This window comes from Pinus tabuliformis, chromosome 8 (genome assembly GCF_031772625.1).
Source record: "Pinus tabuliformis cultivar Carrire ecotype Pingquan chromosome 8, CPIR1, whole genome shotgun sequence".
In the NCBI taxonomy this organism is placed as follows: domain Eukaryota; kingdom Viridiplantae; phylum Streptophyta; class Pinopsida; order Pinales; family Pinaceae; genus Pinus; species Pinus tabuliformis.
The window spans coordinates 495,309,285-495,330,728 of record NC_142294.1 but is presented as its reverse complement, the minus strand read 5'-3'; the positions used below and the strand labels follow the sequence as shown (position 1 = coordinate 495,330,728).

Here is a 21,444-nt window from a genome sequence, read left to right as displayed (position 1 = left end):
GCTGATCTGCCTCTCGACTCAAACTTGATGACGCAGGCACTGTGTCACCCCTTCCTTGCTGCTTCTTCGTTAGGAACAACTTCTGTCACTCGAGACAACTGTTTCTGCTACTGCTGCTCTGCTATGTTGATGCCCTCAGTTCTCTTGTGATCTGCAACCTCGCTCTGATACCATGTTGGAATTTCTAAGTCTAATGGTTAGAAATCCTTCATGTACTTTCTGATTTATTTCTGCCTACTTGTTTTGTTTAATGAACAAGTTATTTACCATGTAAATACTGAAAATAAATATAAGTACATTCTCAACACATTACAGATCATCAACTGAAGGAAAAAAAACAAGAACACAAGTGACACCGCTATTTTTGGACTAATGTTCCCGGAAAAACCCAATGCGGGAAAACTAGTGCAGCTATCTGAGGGTTTTATTATTAAGCAGTTTCAGAATACAATCTGATGCCAAAACGGCTCACTCAATAGAGAATGATCTCGGCAGTAGTACCTCTCAGTAGGAGACAAATATTCCGGCTAAAACCCCGGATGAATAATCTGCCCCACGAAATCTCCAGCGTCAGCCTCTCTGACCCAGCGTTAGCCCAACGTCAGCCCAACTCACCCTGCGTCAGCCTCTGGAGGTACTGCGTTAGCCTCTAGAGCCTTTGCGTCACCCATGCCAGCTCTCTCTGGCATTGCACAACTCCTGGCTGCCTCTGTGTGGGCCCTGACAGACTTTGCGTCCCTCTCTCCCAGCTTTTGCGCTGATGCTCCTGATACCCTCTCTGCCTCTTTGCTTTTGTATTCACTGCCCCTCAACTGCAACTCTAATCACTCCTTCGATTTCCTCAGCAAGCCCTGACCCAGAAAATCGAATTCTTGATCAACTTGATGTGTTCTCTAAGTGACCCTCAAGCCTCCTCTTATACTTTTCCCGTTGACAATTCAACGGCCGAGATTAAGTCCCTAATTAACGACTAACATTAACTCTGGTTTAATCCATGACTTTTGGACCCTTCTAACACAGTTTTATATTAATTCACATTAATATTTTATTTTCCCTAAGTTTAGACTTAGGGACTCCATTAAAAATATTAATTATTTTAATATCTCCCAAACTATTTAGAATCTGCCCAAACCATTTCTGGGTATTGGAGATCTCATGTGCTTTAGCCACTCCACTAATTTTCGTTGCTAGAGCACATCCAATGCAACCCCAAATCAACACATGTGCCGGGATTGGGGATGAAGTTACTCTCTGTATCTCAGCTTCAAAACAAGGGCTATGATGTTTTCTTCATTAAGGAGAAAGTATATGTCAAACACCTGAGTTGGAAAAAGAAGGCCCAAATTGAAGTCAGAAGTAACAAACTGTATCGATTACAGCTAGAATCCCCAATGGCACTGATAGGCAGCAGTGGGGAAAAAGATTTGAATGAACTATGGCATATGAGGATGGGACACTCACACCATGGGGCTCTAAGAATTCTTGGGAGCAATGTTGCACACATCGCGATCGGGATTTAATCGGCGCCGGGAAAAAATCGGAAAAATCGTTAAAATCGGGAAAAATCGGGAAAAAATCGGAAAAAATCGTTTGGCACAAAAATATTCATTTTTTTTCATTTTTTTTCAATTTTTTTAATATCTAAACCATCTACAACATAAAATAAATACATTGACACATAAATATGATAAAAAAACTAATATATAAGATGTTCAATATCATTTCTAGCGCTAAAATCACACATAACATTGAATCATGTCCTGAATAGTAAGTCCTGAGTCCCAAGTCCAACTCAGCCTCAAAATATCAACAAAAAATATGATAATGTATCTCATCATGTCATAATGTCATATACAATAAAATGAAAGTCTAATCCTATTGATTTCCTCTGCCCCTCTTGCGAGAATATGGCACAGCTTTCTCTTTCCCTCTAGATGTAGAAGCTGGTGCCTGTGGTGGTGGAAATGGCAGTGGAGTCTGACGTGCTCTAGAAGCTGAAGAACTAGTAGTAGCAGCTACAAGAGGCTGAGGTGGACGGAGACCACGTCCTCTACTGGTGGTAGTGGTAGCCCGGGTAGGCGGTGTCACCTCCTCCTCCTGCTCCTCCAACTCCTCCTCCTCCTGCTCCTGCTCCTGCTCCTCCTCCTCCTCCTCCTCCTCCCCCTCCTCCTCCCCCTCATCCTGCACTAACCAATCCTCAGTGGGATCCATGAGAGGCCTCTCGGTCTCAACCCTCCATTCAGCAGTGGTGTCAATCCCATCCAATGAGATGGCTTCCGTATCAGGTGTCTTCTCTAGTTGTTTCACCCACAATCGAAGATTGTAGTAGACATAGACCATGTCATTAAGTCTATGGGACTCCAACCTGTACAAAGTTCATGAAATAATAAATTAATAATTAATATTATAAAAAAAATATTGTTTAAAACTTTAATGAATTCAAAAATTTATTTGGAAATTTGCAATATTTTAAATGTTTAAGTGTTAACCTATTGCGCTTCTTGTTGTGTATTTTTTCAAATACACTCCAATTGCGCTCACATCCCGAGGAGCTGCATGTTTGGCTGAGGATGCGCACGGCAAGATTTTGCAAAAGGGGTACTCTGCCACCATACATCTTCCACCATGCGTCTACAACAAAATTACAAAGAAAATTTTAAATAAACATAAGAAAAAAATGGAATTTGAAGAAACAATGAAATTTGAAACAAAGTTACAAAGTACATACTACAAACTAAAAAATACCTGGGATTTTAACCGTCCTATCATTGATAGCCATCTCAAAGCCAAATGTGCCACCTGACAACTTATATTGCTCAATTTGTCTAGAGACCTCCATACGTTCTTCTGGAGTTTTCACCATCTTCTGGACACAGGTTAATAATCCTTCCACGACCTCAACATCAAAATTAAACCCACATGCATAAGAAAATGCAGGGTTCAGGAAAAGGCCAGCAGCATGAATGGGACGATGGAGTGTGTTGTTCCATCGCTCATCAATGACCTTCCATAGAAGGAGTTGTCTCTGGAACCCATCATCTCCCTTGTCATCATAGTAGGACCGAATGGCTTCTTTGGCCCTATCCATGGCTTCATACAAATAGCCCATTGCGGGCTTCTCACCATCTACCAACCGAAGAACCTTTACCAAAGGTTCTGTGACAGCGCACACCTCCTGCACTCCCGCCCAGAAGTCTTCTTGGTATGAAACAAGTCTGCAGACGGCCTCTCCTTCTGGTTTGCGGCTCATTGGCGAAGAACGCCACTCCTCTGAAACAAACATTCTCTTCAAATCCCACATAGAATTCAAGAGGGATTGAAGAGATATGAAACTCGTCGCAAACCGTGTAATGGCGGGGCGCACCAACTCTTTGTTGTTGGTGCATTTTCTCATCAAGCTAAGCACAGATGTGTGATTGTAAATAAATTTTGTGATGGTTTTTGATGAGTCAACAGCCTCTTTGACAAAGGGAATTTTCCCTATGTCCTCTAACATCAAATCAATACAATGGGCAGCACAAGGTGTCCAAAATAAAGTAGGATGCCTGTCCATAAGCAATCTACCAGCAGCAACATAATTTGCAGCGTTGTCCGTTATGACTTGGACAACATTTTCTGCACCCACCTCCAAAATAAACACATCCAGCAAATCACATAAATTTTTTGCATCTTTGATTTGATGAGTTGCATCAACAGATTTGATAAACATAGTCCCCAAGGGACAACTAACCAAGAAGTTTATAAGGGTTCTCCCCTTTTGGTCAGTCCAACCATCTGACATAACAGTGCATCCTGTTTGTGCCCATGATGCCCTAAAATCCTCCAATCTTTGGGTGCAGTCACGCTTTTCATCTTGAAGAAGCCGGCCTCTGAAATCATGAAGAGAAGGGAGTTTGTACCCCGGGCCAACACTGGCAACAGCATCAAGAGTAGGTTGGAAAAATGGATTATTCCTTATAATGCTGAAAGGAATATCACTCCAGAGGAGAAATTTTGTCATCAACTTGTCAGCTTTTTCTTTTTCAGTTCTTTTCATCATTGAACCGATAGTTGGTTGTGAACCAGGTGTGGTTCGAGGAACAAAATATGATGATGCAGCAAACGGATTGACTGACGCTGCAGTAGAACCTGTGCCACTTGGCCCACTTCCTTCAACTGACCTTCTTAGTTGCCTTTTGAGTTCTTCTTTGGCGTCTCTAGTGTGCTCTAATTCTCCCAATGCTCTCATGGCTTTTTGGATAATTTCAGCATTTGTCTTTAGACAGGGCCCCACATCACGTCCAGGGATTTGTGCAAGGTGGAACTTCAACCTGTACACCCCCCCGAATATTTCCTTTCCACACAACTTGCAAATCAAGTTTTGTCTATCATTCGGAGTTTTAGGGTCACCATATTCCCAGAAAGGATCCAATTTCCTTGGCATGTTTGTTTTTGAATTTTGAATTTGCAAACCTATGGAAAAATAAGGATTAGGAAATAGGAATTTAGGATTACATAAATGATAATAGTAAATAGTAAATACAAATTACAATTTAGCATTTGCAAAATTACAAGCTAATTATTTCCAAAATCCCAATTTGAATTTCTAAACCCAAAAAACAATGAAAAATAAAAAAAAATAAACAATGTTTAAAGAAAATGAGAAAATAAAAATCAAAAATTGGTTCTCATAGTCATAACAAATAACCCATCCCAAATCAATGAAAAATTTCTAAAAATTCTTTAAAAACAATGAAAAACAAAGTTTTTAGAGAACCAAAACAAAAAAAAATTAATCTACATACCTGGTTTATGGACAAATTCGCGATCTTGGCTTGGATTCCTCCTAAAATCGGCTCCCACAAGCGACGGCAACCCTCTCCCTCCCTTCTTCTCCTTCTCCTCCTTCTCCTCCGCGGCGGACTGCTGAATGAATAAACAAAAAATCGATTTTACATATAAAACCCCCGCTGCCCGCGCCTCCCGCGATTTTTTCCTTAAAAATCGCGATTTTTTCGAAAAAATCGCGATTTTTTAAAAAATCGCGATTTTTTCGATAAAAATCGTTAAAAAAAATTTCCGCCGATTTTTTGGATAAAAATCGCGATTTGAATCGGCATTTTGAAAAAATCGCGATTTTCCGATTTTATCGCGATTAAATCGCGATGTGTGCAACACTGCTTGGGAGAATAGTATCAGGAGTTCCAGAGTTGAGTACCGAACGAGATGATGTATGTAGAGGATGCGCACTAGGAAAGTATGCCAAAGCTATATTTCCAAGAAGCAACAATAGGGCTAAGAGTGTTCTGGGATTGATACACTCAGATATCTGTGGACCCATGTCCACAAGAGCTCTTAGTGGTGCCGAGTACTTCATCACCTTCATTGATGACCATTCCAAAAAGACTTGGATCTACTTTCTAAAAACCAAGGATGAGGTTTTTGGTCAATTCAAAGAGTTCAAGGCTCTAGTTGAGAATTTGACAGGAAAGAAGATAAAGATATTGCGCTCAAACAATGGTGGAGAATACATCGACAAGGACTTCATTGATTTTTGCGCAAGGGAAGGCATCAGAAGAGAGTGGACAACCCCCTATAATCCGGAGCAGAATGGAGTAGCAGAAAGGAAGAACAGGACTATTGTTGAAGCAGCTAGGGCAATGTTGTATGATCAAGATATGCCCAAGTTTCTATGGGCAGAAGCATGCAACACAACAGTGTATGTTCAGAACAGGACTCCTCACAGGGCATTAGGTAAGATTACTCGGAGAACGTCTTCACCGGCAAGAAGCTTGAGGTGAGTCATTCCAGGATATTTGGGAGTTTGGCATACTGCCATGTACCCGAAGAAAAAAGGAAGAAATTGGATCAGATTGCGGAGAAAGGATATCTTGTGGGATATAGCAAGAATGCTAAGGCATATAGAGTCTATCTTCTGGGGAATAGGAAGATCGTTATTCGACGGGATGTAAAGTTCATGGAGGATAGAGCTTTCAGGAAATCTTGAGAAATGCCTTCTGAAGAGCAGTCAAAGGATGATCCGTTGGTCCAGCCACTTTGTCCAGCAGAAACTAGCACCAATATTTCTCCTAAAGGCAAAGCTCCAGAGGTATCACAATATGTGCAGTCTTAGGAAGAGGAGGAGCAGATAGATATACCCACTACTAGTGGTAGAAAGAGCCAGGAACTTCGACAGATACTACGAGATGTAGAGAAATTCGTCAGTGCACCCAGGGATGAGAAAAAGGAGCATAGACAGCCAGACAGATATGATGCCTTGGTGGCTCAGGTTGGAGAACCCTTTAGTTTTCAGGAGGCCTTTCAACATCAAGTATAGGTAGATGCTATGGTGGAGGAATATAGTTCCATAATGGTCAATGATGTCTGGGATGTGGTACCTAGGTCTCAAGACAGGTCAGTTGTATGTTTGAGATGGCTCTACAAAGTCAAATATGCTGATGATGTCTGACCTGTTGTCCACCAACTACTATGTTGTTGCTGCTACTGTACTGCTGCCATTGACACTGCCATTGCCAATGCTACATCTATTCTATAGCTCATTCTGCATCCATGCTATTGTTGGTCATTCCTTTGAACACTGCATTTTCACTGTAACTCAGTTGTTGAGAGAAGCAAATGAAAACACCCAAAACTAGACAAGTATCTAGTGGATACTCCTTAGTGCTGAAATCTTAACTGCTGCTAGTCCCATGCTGCCTCTGAAGCCACTGTGCAGCTGAAGCTCTTCACTACTGCCTCTTTGCTCTGCACTGCTCAGTCTCTGGCTCTTTTAGCCACTGCATCTGTCGAATCAACACTCCATGGCACCAACTGAAACTCCACCAATCATGGGTTCTCGTAGTGAGGTGATGATCCAAGAGGTGGGCTCCTCAAGGATCCTGCCCATCTGCAGTCCTCTTGACTACAGCTCTTTGTCAGCCCACCTTCCTCTTGAAGGTATCTCGGTTGTCATGGCAAACTCCTTGTCGATCTTCACAACTGCAACCTTGGGATCATGCTTCTCATCCTTGTCCTTTTTCTTCGAAGGACACTGCGATGCATATTGCCCCATCTCGCCACATCTGAAACACTTCACCTTGGAGATGTCCTTCTTTTGTCTCTGTTGCCCCTATTGTCCCTCTGATGTAAGGGTTGTGTTATCCTCTTCCTCCACTTTGGGCTTTGACCCACCGCTGCCGCTGCTCGCGTCAAGTCTTACCTTGAGCAGGTCTCTCCTGAACTCTTCTTGTTAAAGAGCTGCCCACATCTCGTCCCAATTTGGCAATGCTGCTCTGCCCAAGATACTTTGGACAAAGATTTGCCAATCATCTAAGATGGAGTTCAGAGCAAGTCTCACTAACTTTGAGTCCTGAGGCGTTTTCCTCGTAGCGGACAACTCATCACAGTTCTCCTTTAGTTTTGTGAGGAACGGATCCACGTGTTCTCCCTTTTGCATTTGAGCAGATCTCAAGTTCTTCTCTAAGTACATCTTCTGCTACTCGAAAGATCCCTGATACAATGTGGAAAAGGCATCCCACATCTCCTTAGTGGTCCCTTTTCTAGCAACATGGGACACCACATGATCCTTGACTCCATCTAGGATCATTCTCTTCGTCTTAGCCATCTCAGCGTTGTACTTCTTCAGCGGATCTGCATTCGCCGAGACAGCTACCACAGTATCAACATACATCTTGAGGGCATGCTCATCTAGAAGGAAAGTCATCATCGCCTTCCACGTGGCATAGTTGGAAGCCTCATCCAACCTGTCCTGATCCCTCAAGCCACTGGTTGCCATCTCCTCTGAAAATTGTCGAACAACTCCCTCTTTCTCCCTACTGCGTAGCTCCTAGGCTAACTTACACATTCCCTAATGAAGCTGGTAAGCTGCTTCTCAACAATTGAGAAATGCTGATTTCCTCAGCAAGAAATCAGTGAGGAAGTATTCCCTCACTATGCACTTCTTTCTTCTGACGTCTTTCAGCCCGACAAAACTGTCCACTGAAAATTCCCGTCCCACCAACTGCTCCTTGCGCTGAGACTCAACGTTGCTCCCTCTGCCATGGCAAAATTTGAACTGTAAGCCCTTTCTCTTCGTCAGCTCATTCGAAGAGAGGCTACCTCGATCTTTTGGCCCTCCGGCTACAACTACGCAAACCCTCTAAGGTTTCGACTTGCTGCCTCCTATAGCTTTTGGATTTCCCCTTCTGCTTAGCACTGGGGTTTCTGGTTCTGCTCCTCTTGTTTCTCTTGCACTAGCTCCAATACCATGTGAAAATTCCTCAACAAAAACCCCTACTCTAGCAAACTGATGTTACTTCTCCTACTTGTTAATTCATGCAAGTTATTTACTATACTCTACGGCAAATATCAAAGCAAATACATCTGCAACCTTCACTCAATTAACATATATGCGGAAACAAAATACTGAGCAAGAAAGAAAAATACAACACATAGACACAGTTAGTTTTGGACAAATAGTCTTCGGTAAAACCCAATGCGGGAAAACCAGTGCAGCAACTTTGAGGGTTTTATTATTATGCAGGAGAAATTCTGAGTACAATTCTAGGATGCTCAACTAGCAATCCGATACAAAGAGAACACTGAACAAAAGATTGGTGAAATGATCTCACCCTGTCATTGGAGAATTAGTGGCTGATCTTGTTGCTCTGGAGGCTCTGCGTCATCCTCTGTGCAAAGTTGTGTCACATTGGGCAGTTTTTGCATCACCCCTCTTGGGTATTACGCTGCCTCTCCTTTGGATCCTCTGCTAGCTACGAAATCGACCTTTTGCCTTCCAGAATCACACCCTGGCTTCCGACAATTGAATTTTGACTTGCCTCAGCAGGAACTCGACTTCCCCTTAAGGACTGCGCTGCCTCTGCGTCAGCACTGCGTGGGTCAACTGCAACCTTCCTCTGGATGTCTTTTTGTTCTCCCTCTGCCTGGTACTCTCCAGAAATTCCTTCTCCCAAATTCTCACTGCCCCTCTGCTGCAAGATCTCCTCAATCAATTTTCCTCTTGAGAACTTCTCACTTCAAAAAATCGATTTTCTCAATCTCTCTGTGTGTGATCCAAATGACCCTCAAGTCCCTTCTTATATCTCCCTGTTGGACAACCAACAACTTAGATTACATCTTAATCAAAGGCTTAGATCGTTTTAACTTGATCTGTGGTTTTTTCTAGAAGTTTCACCCCTGATTAGATTAATACCCATTAATATTTTAATTTTCCTAAGTTTAGACTTAGGAACCCCATTAAAAATATTAATTATTTTAATAAAATCACTTATGGTTGGAATTTTTCTGAGTTCTTTGTAATACTTGTGCACAAGCCTCTCTGCAAAATTTGAGGCTTAGAGCATATCCGATGCTACCCCAAATCAACAATATGTTTGTTTGATCAAAACCCCAGATTGATCAAGTTTGTTGTATGTCTAATTTTAATGTTTTTATCTTGAATTTGCCTATTATATGTTTTTGTGATATGCTTGTGCATGATTATGAAATCCTAGATATGTATATGAGCTAACCTAATTGTTTATGATCATTTTTCTAGGGTTTGTAACTAAACCCTAGTAAAAGTTTGAGATTATAGGATATGATAATGATGATAAAATCTAGGGTTTACAAAAGGTTGGTCATGTTGACCCTGCCGCCTACACCTACCTACAAGTTAGTGAGAAAAAGCCTTCAACCCCACAAGGTGTGGGTGGTGGCAGGGAACTCAGAGAAGGGGCTGTCACACTAATCCCGACTCTTTCCGTTTGAGCTATCTCCTAGGTTAGCTAAGGGGGGTGGTCCCTAATGAAAAGTTAAATTAAAAGATGTGAGTTTCTAGGAGAGCGTTATAGTGAAAATGGATTACTTTTAAGGATTTATGAGAAAATATGAAGTGAGCAACTTGAAATAACAATGCCAATCATTAATATGATTTAAAACCATAAAACCAGTGCCCTATAAGGAATTTTCTCAACAATTTAAATATATATTTGCTCAAAGTAAAAATGCAATGCTCTCAAAAGATAAAACAAAGTAACCCTGAAATGTAAATAAGAATTGTTAGCACAAGATATGTAAGATACAAAATGCTTTTGAGATAATCAACTTTATAAATCAAAACATGTGAAACAGGTCATATTGTTGAAACCTTAGATTGTGTTGTGATTGGTATTGATTGTTGATATCTAAGGCTTAGTATCTCAAAGATAGAATCTAGGATAGAAGACTAACATATGAACTCTGAAATTGTTAGATGCATTGTAGAATTGTACTTGTTTGAATTACTTCTAGGGTTTGCAATCTATCATAGTAGAAACTGTCATATCTATGAAAGTAATATTGCTCCTAGATATAATGAGACCGATATCTTGATTGAGTTACTAATGTGATCTAGGGTTTATGACAAAACCCTAGCAAGAAATTGAAGTATGTGTCTCTTGCTGATTATGAACCTAACTAAGTTTAGGTATTTGATCTAATGCTTCCATGACTTTGATATAGTTAACTTCATGCTTCTATGTATTTGGTTGTACTTGTTGTTTAAGTTATGCAGGAACATAATGTTAAAAATATTCATAAAGAGGATTTGATTGATAAGCATGATAAAGGAAGTTATGATGATGATCAAGATGACGCTGATAAGAAGGATTGAAGCCATGAAAGATTCTCCATGTCATAGAAAGTAGTTGGTCTCCCTAAGTTAAGAGGGAGCTTGGATAGAAAAAATCTTCCTAAGTTGAGAGGGAGGGCATATCGTAATGATCGATACCTTAAAGATGAAATTGGAAAATTTATATTGAGGTGTCGCTGAAAGAAGGAAGGCAAGATCCGATTATAGAATATGTTGTTGCATGTGAAATAGGAAAGGAAGTTGTATGGTTAAAGAAAATTCTGTTAAGATTCGTTTGAAAGGTCTCTAAGTCCTACTGTGAAAAAATTGTGCAGTAGCATCAAGATAATTGAAAACCCCGAAGGTTTTTGTTTACTTATGTGTGTTTGAAAAGTTGTTACAAATTGGGGTTGTGTTTGTACAGGTAAATCTCTTGGAGTTTTGGAACATGTTTTACATGCTTGAGATTACCGATTTGTTTGATCGGGAGAGATTTGTTACTGATTTGAATAATCAGGAGTGTTGAGGCATTGTGTAATGCCTAGGAGGACACTTGGTTGGCTTGTGTGTTGATGTATAGTTCCCAAAAAAGGGAGGGTGGCGTTGGTTATAGAGCTCTGACCTTGCATTACACACCTAGTTCCCTGAGTTGATGGTTAGCAAGTAAGCCTGATGGTACATAGAGTGACTGAAAGCTTTAGTCCATCTTAGTCCCACCCGATAGATTGCCCTAGTAAAGAATCTAGTCTGTGGCATCGTGAGTACCTAAAATCTTCATGGTTCATGTGTTTTGAGATCTTACATGTACTTATGAATACCTCCCTAGTTAAGAGGGAGTGTTGAAGAATGTAACTAGGTTCAGTCTTCATAATTGTATTTGAGTCATAATGAAATGTATTTATCAAAAGAAAGAAAAAGAAATTATTATTATGACTTATTAAAGCATGGGTCATCATGTTATAGGTCAAAGTCCCCATTGAGGACTTCTAGGTTTTATATTGAGTCATTAGAGTCATTGTCCATTTTATGAGACCCTTCTTGAGCCTTTGAATCATGTAAAAAGAATTATTATTGAGTCAAATAAGTCATTTGTCACCTCCACACCAAGTCGGACCTCACCTAATCAAGTCGGCCTACATGAAGGTAATTTGAACCCCAAAAGAGGCTATACATAAAGAGCAATTCAAATCATTTGAAGGAGATCATTCATAAGTTCGATATCCAAGAAAAAGACGTAGAAGTGTACGAAATTGCAGGAGAAGAAGAAGGATTGCAAGATCGAATCTTTTCTGGGTCATCTCTCTCACAGGTGTGAATTTACTGGGCTACTACTGGAAGATCTAAGTCTCTACGATTGTATCTAGGTCGAAATTTTGTTGTTGCTTCTAGGTCGAAATTATTGATGCTACCGGTCGAAGTTGTTGTTGCTACCAAGTCAAAGTTTGTTGTTGCTACCAAGTTGAAGTTACTGCTACTGCTATTAGATCGAAGTGTTGTTGTTGCTGCTACTACTACTGATCTAGGTTGAAGTTGTTGCTAGAAGGTTATCATCTGTAGAAGAAGGGAAGCGTTGACTTGGTGATTGGAGGAAGTCTGTGTCTAGGTCAAAGAGTCTTGGATTATTTCGTGAAATTATTGAAGGAAGAGTTGTTGACTGGGTTTTCCCCTAGATAGGGACTTTTGCCCTAGTTGTCGGACTACATTTGGTGTCTTTGATCTTCGTGCTATGGTTTTGGTAATTGCTTGATGAATTTAGATAAAAGAAGAATGCCAGAAAGTTAATAAGAACATATGAATATCACAAGTAATTATCAAGATAAAGAAAATCTTTCCGCCTTTCTGATTTTATAACACAAAGGATTCAAAGGAACTTCCAGGTATTAAAATAGGTTCTGATCCGATTAGCGTCGATGAAGATGTTGGTCCAATTTCTATGTTTAGTGAATTAGATTTTGTATTATGGAAAGATAGGATGGATGTCTATTTGAAAGCTCAAGGATATTGTGTATGGGATTCTGTTGTTTCTGGAAATACCTCTACTGATGAATCAAGAAAATACAATTCCAAATCCATGAATATCATCTTAAGTTCCTTGCCAGATTCTATGAAATCCAATGTAGGACAATGCTCATCTGCCAAACATATTTGGGAGAACATTCAAGATCTCTATGAAGGTCAAAAGCATGCAGGTCAAGATAAAGATGTTGATAATAATGTGAATCCTGATATCAAAGAATTGAACAATGAAGAAGAAAAAATGATCGAAATTACAATTTAGAATGAGATAATAAAAATTGTAAATGATCTCAGGTTTGAAAAAGAAACTGTTAAATTTCTGAAAGCAGAATTGGAGATGGCAAAAGAACATGTCAGGAGCCTTTATAAGAAGAATGGAGAATCAAAGGAAATCACCAACAGCCTTAAATTGCAACTGGAAGCAGCTAGGAAGGTTGAAGAGTTAGAATGGAAGAACACAGAGAAGGAAAATTACACACTCAAAGAAGAAGTTGCTCTATTGAAACTCTAGATGCAGGAAGCAGAAAATAAAGAGAAAGACCTGATAATCCAACAAAAGGAATTTGGTAAAAGGTACGTACCTAAAGTTGATCAAAAGCAAAAGGAATTGGATACAATTGTTGCAGAAATAGATAAGCTCGGGAAGGATAATGGAAGGTAGAAGGAACAGATACAAGTTTTCAACAAAGAAGCAAAAAAGGTCACTCTTCTAAAGCTACAAATAGAAGAAGTAGAAAGAAGAAGGAAAATCTTGAAAAGCTAGTTTCAAGAAGACCTTGCTCAAAAGCACGAAGAACTTGACGCAGGTCTTAATGAAATCAACAAGTTCAAGGATTGGCAAAAAAAACACTTGTAGGTCATTGATAGGAATGATCAAGCACTGGCTCAGTGGCAGATGAAGGCAGAAAGAGCGGATAAAGCTCCACGTGATGAAAGCACAAGCTCCAAGGCTTCACAAGGACAGAATGAGGAGACGACTAATCAAAGTGAAGGACCAAAGAGGATTAAGAATGTTGCAGCTCCAAAGAATGTTGTTGAAGCAATCAAGGACAAAGGACTACACCACTGCCTCTGAAGAAGAATGAATACAGAAGACCATCCATACACACTAATTCATTTAATGGTTATTGTTTTTCATGTACTAACTTTGGACATATGGCTAGGGATTGTGAAGTGTTTGATAGGTACAATTATCGAGGGTACTATCAAAACCCTAGAAGCAGGTTTACTGAACCACGAGAAAAATTTCACGATGACTTTGTTAACATAAGGTACATGTCAACTAGGCCAAACATTGAATGTTTCAAATTCAATAACTATGGCCATATAGCTCACGATTACAGCTATAAGATGGAATCTTCCATGAATGGCAACCTCAACATTGAATGTTACAAATGTGATAACTAGGGGCACATAGCTCGAGATTGCAGGTACAAGATGGAATCAACCATGAATGACAAGCTTGACATCAAGTACCTAAAAGTATGGAGAAGGAAATGTTGAAGGAAGTGTAACTAGGTTCGGTATTTACAAATGTAATTTTGATCTATGTACTTGTTGTTGAAGAAAATATAACTAGGTTTGATCTTCATAATGATATGATCTTTGTAAATGATGTAATAAAGAATAAATTATATTTGTATGCCTTGCTACATGGGTTTCATGAGAAAGAAGTGCCACTAGGTGAAAGGCTTCTTCTTGATGTCTTTAGGATTTATTTATATGTCAAAGAGTCATGTCATAAGTATAGAAACTCTTCATGAGTTTATGTAAATGTAATACAATGTGGAAAAAGTCCCGATAAAATCGGGATTTATTCCCCAAAACGCGATTTTTTCAAGAAAAGGATTAAATCGGCCGATTTTTTGCCGACTTTTTAAGAAACGAAAAAATCGGGATTAAATCGAAAAAGTCGGGATTAAATCGGGACTTTTTCCAAAAAATCGTGGTAGTTTCTTTAATGATTTTTTTTTCTTTGAAAAAATCGGGATTTTATTGAAAAAATCGGGATTTTATTGAAAAAGTCCGGATTTTATTGAAAAAGTCCGGATTTTATTGAAAAAGTCCGGATTTTTTAAAAAATGAATATTTTTGTATTTTTTTAATTTTGCCGACTTTTTCGAAAAACTCCCGACTTTGCCGAGTTTTTCAACTTTTGGACCCTTGCCGAATTAATCCCGACTTCGACTTTTTCCACATTGAAATGTATACAAGTCCACAAAGTTGTGAAGAAGCCCTCCAAAGACCAAGCATAATCCTCCAAGAAGTCTGCAAGCAAAAACAAGAAGAAACTGTTCATGTCGGCTCCAAAATAAAATTAATTAAATAAATGAAATTCACGCCGGCTCAAGGAAATAACCATGACAATTCATGGGTTCATGTCGGCTCAAATATAGGTGGCTCACCACTATAAATACCCATCAAGGTATCCACAAAATGCAGATCAGTTTCACATTTCTCTCTGAAACTTCGTGTGAAGATGGGTGCAAATCTCTACAAATAAGAAGAGACAAATCTCATATTCCTCTTTGAAATTTTGCATGAAAGAAGGAATATATCCACATTGCTTTAGGGCAATCGTTTTAGGGTCTGTCTGCACCTCGGATGGGTTTAAGGGCAAACAGACTAGGTCTCAGATAAATGGAGGCAAGTCCCTGCAACTCGCACTACAGGAGAATGTATATTCAAGCAGTCTAAACATTGGTATCTTCGACCTGTCTCCTACAACAGCATACCAACTCGGAGTTCATTCCAGAACACAGTCACTATGAATGGATCATCCTCAACATACACATATATTACTATCTCGGCTTAACAGAGATCCCGTTGATCCTAAAGGTGGTATCCCTGTAGCAGCCTCGACATGATGAATTACAGTGGTTAGGGTTGCGTGAGGTGGATCTATACTATCTCGACAGAACCATGAAATGAGTTTCCATGATGACAGTGATTCTCGACATACTTGAATAGCACAGTATTCGGATCTGAGATCTCAATCTGAATATGTATCTCAATACAATACACTTCCTCTGCATATCAGGATGCAGTCAAAATGACAGGATCATACGCTGTAATAATCATGATAGTTACAGTCTCAACATGATGAGAATGATAAGGGTAAATAGTCTCAGATCATGATGTTATGCAACCTACAGTAAGGTACAACTACAAAGCTTGATCTTGTTCTTAAAGATCATGATCTCAAGAGAATGTGTAGAGATCGCCTCGGTAGCAATCTCAAGGAGCAGTCATGGTGTAGATGTTATTAATAATGAAGAAGCAATACTGAAGATCTCAGTGATGCAGTGATGCAACGAAGACGATGATCTTAGAAGTGGCGGAGTAAGGGATTGATGTCTTGGTCTTGGAGAGGCAGAATGTGTCAAGGTTCATGGTCTTGGTCTTTGCCAATTGGAATCTCTATAACAAGAATTTTGTGCGGGTTTTCCTCTCCAAGAGGGAGAGATTTTGGCCCTGGCAGAAAGCCAAATATTTGTGTTCTTGTCTCTTTTGGTTTTTGGTAGCAGTTTGATGAAGTAATTTCACACACTAATAATGCAAAGAAGATCAAGCTAAGATTAATTGTAAAAACACTTCACAAATTGTTATCATGTCAAGAAGAATCAATCCAATTTCAAAATGCCCTAGACTCTTCAACACTTGTCACGAAAAAGAAATAATATTTTAAATTATGAGAATGAGTTTCTTGCTCATTTCATAGGTCTAGGAAAGTCAGAGACAAAGAGTTCTTTCTTTGAGCATATATGTAATGTATATAAGTCTACCTGGTGACTAGATTAGCCCTCCAAGACCAGCACAATCCTCATAAAGAAGACAAGAAGCAAAATGAAAAATACAGCAGTCATGTCGGCCTCAAACGGAATTAAATAGACTAAAGAAAGTCATGTCGGCTCAATAGAAGGACACAACACTTCACACTGTCATGTCGACTCAAATACAGAGACCTAACTACTATATATACACAGTTAGGGTCACCACCTAAGTCACCTGACACGGGGATTCGGGACACGTAGGATTCGAGATTCGTGGTGTCGGATTCGGACACGCTGACCCCCCGGAACAGGACACGTTATATATTATTTTATTAAAATATATATATATATATATATATATTTAAAAAATATACATATATATTAAAAATTAGATATTATCATATTTCTTACACAAATTTTAATTAATGATACAAATTTATTGATTTCAAACATAGATCTTCATCTATAGCTATTAGCATGCATATTACATACAAAATTCAAATAAATGTCAGTGGTATTGGTCACATAAATGATAAATCTATTAAAAATTTAAATCATGATTCATAATTCATAACTGAAAGACAACTTACAACTACAAGATAGTAAGATAAACACACTGAAAACTGTAGTTTTCTCATTAAGTCATCAAATCAAAATGTGTTACATAGGTAGTGTTGGTGCAATGCCAATGGCAAATAGAAATAGAAAATATAAAACAACTACAGGTATACAAACCTCAAGGCATCAATCAGCATCAGAATCAGCATGACTATCCCCATCATCATGGTCCCCACTGCTCTCCTCTACATCCTCCTACTCCGCTGTATCCATAGTCGCCTCTGCATCTGCTGGTATGGAGGTTGACCCCTCTAAGGCATCAAATCTAACAGGCTCTAGCACTGGATCATTGAGATCCATGTTGGCCAATGCCAACTCAACAGTGGTGTCCAGACCCATATCATCAGGAACAGTGTTACTTGGGAGCGGGAGCGAAAGCGGGGAGCGGGAGCGAAAGCGGGGAGCGGGAGCGAAAACGGGAGCGGGAGCGACATATTCAGAAGCTCTTGGTTTGGTGCTCTTGATTAAATACGAGTTCCATACCCTAATACATGACAAAATGCAACGGAAACATTGCAATCCATCGAATCCTGAATTCCTGAAAAACTGTTAAGTCTGCTAGATTTTGAATGAAATCTAAAATTCTACTTTCTCCATATGAAATCCAATGAGGCCGGAACCACTCTCAAACATCCTGAGTCATTTCATGGTAATGTTAAAAATTTAAGTAAAAGGATGAAAATGAAGATTAAGGAGAATGTCACTTTTACTTTAAGAATTTAACATTACCATGAATAGCATATCAATACTAGGGCCTAGACTTGATCATGAAGTTGCCAAAATGCTCTACTCCTTGCTCCAACAGCACAAATCACTTGCCAACAGCACAAATCACTTGCCAAATGACAATTTTAATGAGCAAACACGCCCTTTTCATTCCCGCGCTGAGCTTAGCGAGTCCTGGAAACCGGACACGTGTCCTAAAATCGCGACACGCTTTTGAAAATCGCGACACGCCCTCGGACACGACGTGTCCTGTGATTTGGACACGAATCCAGACCGAATCGTGTCGGATTCGCCGGATTCGGGATTCGCAGGGGGTTTAGGACGAATCCGGTGACTTAGGTCACCACAGAAAAGTAAGATTTTAGATTCTTCTCTGAAATTCAGATGGGTGCAGTAGGTACAGGAATCTCGGATCAAGGCAATAGAACAGTGTCTTAGATCTCTGAAACATCGGGTAAGTACAGGACCTTAGATCCTCTCGGATGGGTATAGGAATCTGAACCTCTCATTACAGAAGCATACCTTGCTATTTCAGATATAATTTCAGTAAGTAGATTGCAATCTTCTCCTCCTTGGTGGTGACAGTCTAGGGTGCAAGGAAAGACCAGTGACAATCTCGTTATAGATGTAATGACATAGACCTTAGTGTTGATAACTGTCTCGGTATGTTTGTTATGAAGAAGATGAAGATGATACAATGATCACTGTCTCGACATAATAGTAATCCCACAGCAATCCTCTCTCAACATACTGTACACAGTTATGATATCGACATAATGATCTTGCTGAAGACAAGGGCATGATGAAGACCTCAGTGCATCGATGAAGACATGATGATGATAACAGAGAAGAATGCATAAATGATCTAGGTAAAGGAACAACAATGGTGCAACAATAATGACCTCAATGATGCAGCAGTGGTGGCCTCAATGGTGCAGCAATGATGATGATCTCAGCAGTGTCAAAGATGAGGATTGGTGTCTTGGTCTTAGAGTGGCCTAGTAGGTCAAGGGTCAAGGTCTTCGTATTCATCAAATGGAATCTCCTTAAGAAGAATTGTATGTGGTTTTTCTCTCTAAGAGGGAGAGGTTTTGGCCCTGGCAGAAAGTCAAACATCTTGTGTTCTTGTCTCTTTGGTTTTGGTAGCTATTTGATGAAATAAGAAACACACACTCTAATAATGTCAAAGAGAAGATTGTGCTAAGAAGAAAATTAAAATACCTCACAAATAGCTATCAAATTAAGAAGAATCACATCAATCCTACTTGCCCTAGATTCTTCAACAGGAAATAGGTATACGAAGATTAAGCAAATAAGAGTGTCTCAACAGTCATGCTTTCATGTTTCGTAAAGGCAAAATATCACGAGGAATCAAAAGGTACATTGGATGATGACATGGTTTAGGAAGATCAATTGAAGAGTTGGGAGATGCATTATTTTGAAGAATCTAGCATGATGACTCCCTGAATATTGAAGAGGGGGATTCTAAGCAGCAACAATTGCACGTTTGAACATCAATCTTTGACAGGTTGATAGTTGGCAGATGTGAAGAAGTGTCATGGGTGGTTTCAGTGGAATCACAATTTTGGCAGGTAGAGTTAGCAGTGGCAATTCGTATCAAGCATAGCATGATAGTGGGAGACAAGTTGTTGCAACAAGTATTGAGGAAAGCACTTCAAATACTGACAGATTAATACAAGAAGATAGAGAAGGTACTTCATCAGTGGGAGCACATGTAGATTACAGGCTCACATTAAAGAGGAAGCACAAGCAGGTTACAGGTCCACAGGAAGTAGGCAAATTGTAAGGGGGAGTCACCCTTTGATATTGATGTCAAAGGGGGAGAGAAATCACAAGAAGGAGATTGAAGCATGAAGTCAGCAAGAGTTGTACTCGCAGAAGGAGTACGTGTGTTGTCATTAATGACAAAGGGGGAGATTGTTGGATGGTGTTGTCATTGATGTCAACCTTGGGGTTCGATTTGACTAAAACACCTGTCATTGATCCCAAACAGTTAATGAATGCTTCTTATATTTGTCTGGATTAGATCAAGTTGGAAGCTCCACTATTGGATGGTTGGAAATCCTGAGTTCTAGGTTTGGGTTCCCTAGTCAATGGACATATCCCGAATTTGTCAGAGTTTTTTTAAGTGGAAAATCATTAAGGTTCCCTTGGAGATCCTCTTCATTGGATTATCCTCGTCGAGATGTTTCTAGTGGTATGTGGTATGCCCCAAGAGGCTTCCTGGTTTGAGAGATATTCGCATTTGAAGTTGAAGACCCAGTTTCTTGGCTTAAAATCCCAAATTTTAAGGCTCATGCAAAACCCCTAGAGATCAATAAGGTGATCAAGTCTAATGGTCAAATGATTTAGTAATGGCTAAAGTTGGATTGTATATGGGATCAAGGGCTTGAGAAGGTCCTTTAGATCTAAATTCAAACATATTTAAAAACTAAAACCCTCAAGGGGTTTTCTCCTTAAAAGCCTCCATTGACCAACCATGGGTGCTAGGCTCTCATCAAAATTTAAGCATAATATAACTCTTGAAAAGTTCTTAAGGACAATTCTTTTAAGGGTTTTAACGGTCCTATTTACAAAGGGCTTGATTTAAAAAGAAATTAAAACCAATCCCTAACTTAGGTTTCAAGTTAAATAAAATTTGATTTTAAAATGGGATAAAACTTCCTAATTTCCTCCGATGAAACTTCTGATTGGAACCCCTTCCATCCAAAAGAAAAATCTATATAACACCTTCTATTAGACTTCAAAAGTAAGAACCGAAATGAAATCCTTAGCTCTGCAATTTATCTCTGAACAAAACAACGAAATACCTAAGGCTTGGGTTTGGAAACTTTGGATGTTTTTCCTTTTATCTTGGATTGGGGATCTCGTTGGGAAAGTATACAGTCTTCGACCATCATCAAGGATTTGGACAATGGCACTGTATTGAAGTTTGACTTCAATCTTCTGAGATTCATTGCGACCCTCTTAGGGCACCTTTTCACTAAGGCAGCGAGGTAATTTTTTCTTATAAATCTCAGTCCAGTAGGTTCAAGTCTATAATTGACCAATGAAAACCTTTGCCCTTTCATTTTGCGGGCTGGTTACCTAATGTAGGTCTCTAAATGTGATTATACCTGTGGGTAGGGCACTTGTTACAGAACCAACGGAGTGTGGTTCTTCCATCATAAGCCTGTAAACTCATATGTGGTATGATGTTTGATTAAATTTTATGGCTAGGACTCGAGGCAACAATTTTGATCTCTATACTAGTAGTATGAATATATTATTTACTCCAAATTTCTAAGCAAGAAGGGTTATGCACTAGGTCTTGGTCTTGGTCTACATTTAGTTTGATTACAAAGTAAGAGAAGTGTCTTGTTGGGTTGAAATATGTAACTAGGTTCGGTCTTCACAATGTCTATTATAATCATGATTTTATGTATCTGATATTAAAGAGAAAAGAAATTTATTATTGTGATTCTTGATGCATGGTTTTCATGCTCAAGATAAAAAAATTTGTAGGTCAGGCACCCATTGAGTGCTTCTAGGTTTGTGATAGAATTATGAAGTCAAAAGAGTCATTGACATACATGTAAGACCCCTTTGGACATCTTGCATTCTGTAAAGGAAATTTATTTAATTCATAAAAGACCGTCCAAGACCTTGTCAACGAGTTGCAACAAGTCAGCCTACATGAAAGATCAAGTCGGCCTCATGGAA

The 21,444-nt window shown here is 39.4% G+C and overlaps 2 protein-coding genes across 6 annotated transcripts in view; both read right to left on the bottom strand.

Moving 5' to 3' along the window:
- The window catches only part of LOC149236250 (putative UDP-3-O-acyl-N-acetylglucosamine deacetylase 1, mitochondrial), a 305,454-nt gene that overhangs the window by 16,551 nt on the left and 267,459 nt on the right, over positions 1 to 21,444 (bottom strand). The gene's annotated exons all lie outside the window — the stretch shown is intronic.
- On the bottom strand, positions 1,686 to 7,774 carry LOC149236251 (uncharacterized). Its single transcript, XM_089460995.1, has 4 exons — positions 7,556 to 7,774; positions 2,746 to 3,625; positions 2,490 to 2,631; positions 1,686 to 2,365 (listed from the first exon to the last, which is right to left on the bottom strand). Exons 1-4 carry the CDS (start codon positions 7,772 to 7,774, stop codon positions 1,876 to 1,878), a joined length of 1,731 nt encoding a protein of 576 aa, XP_089317121.1. The 3' UTR covers positions 1,686 to 1,875.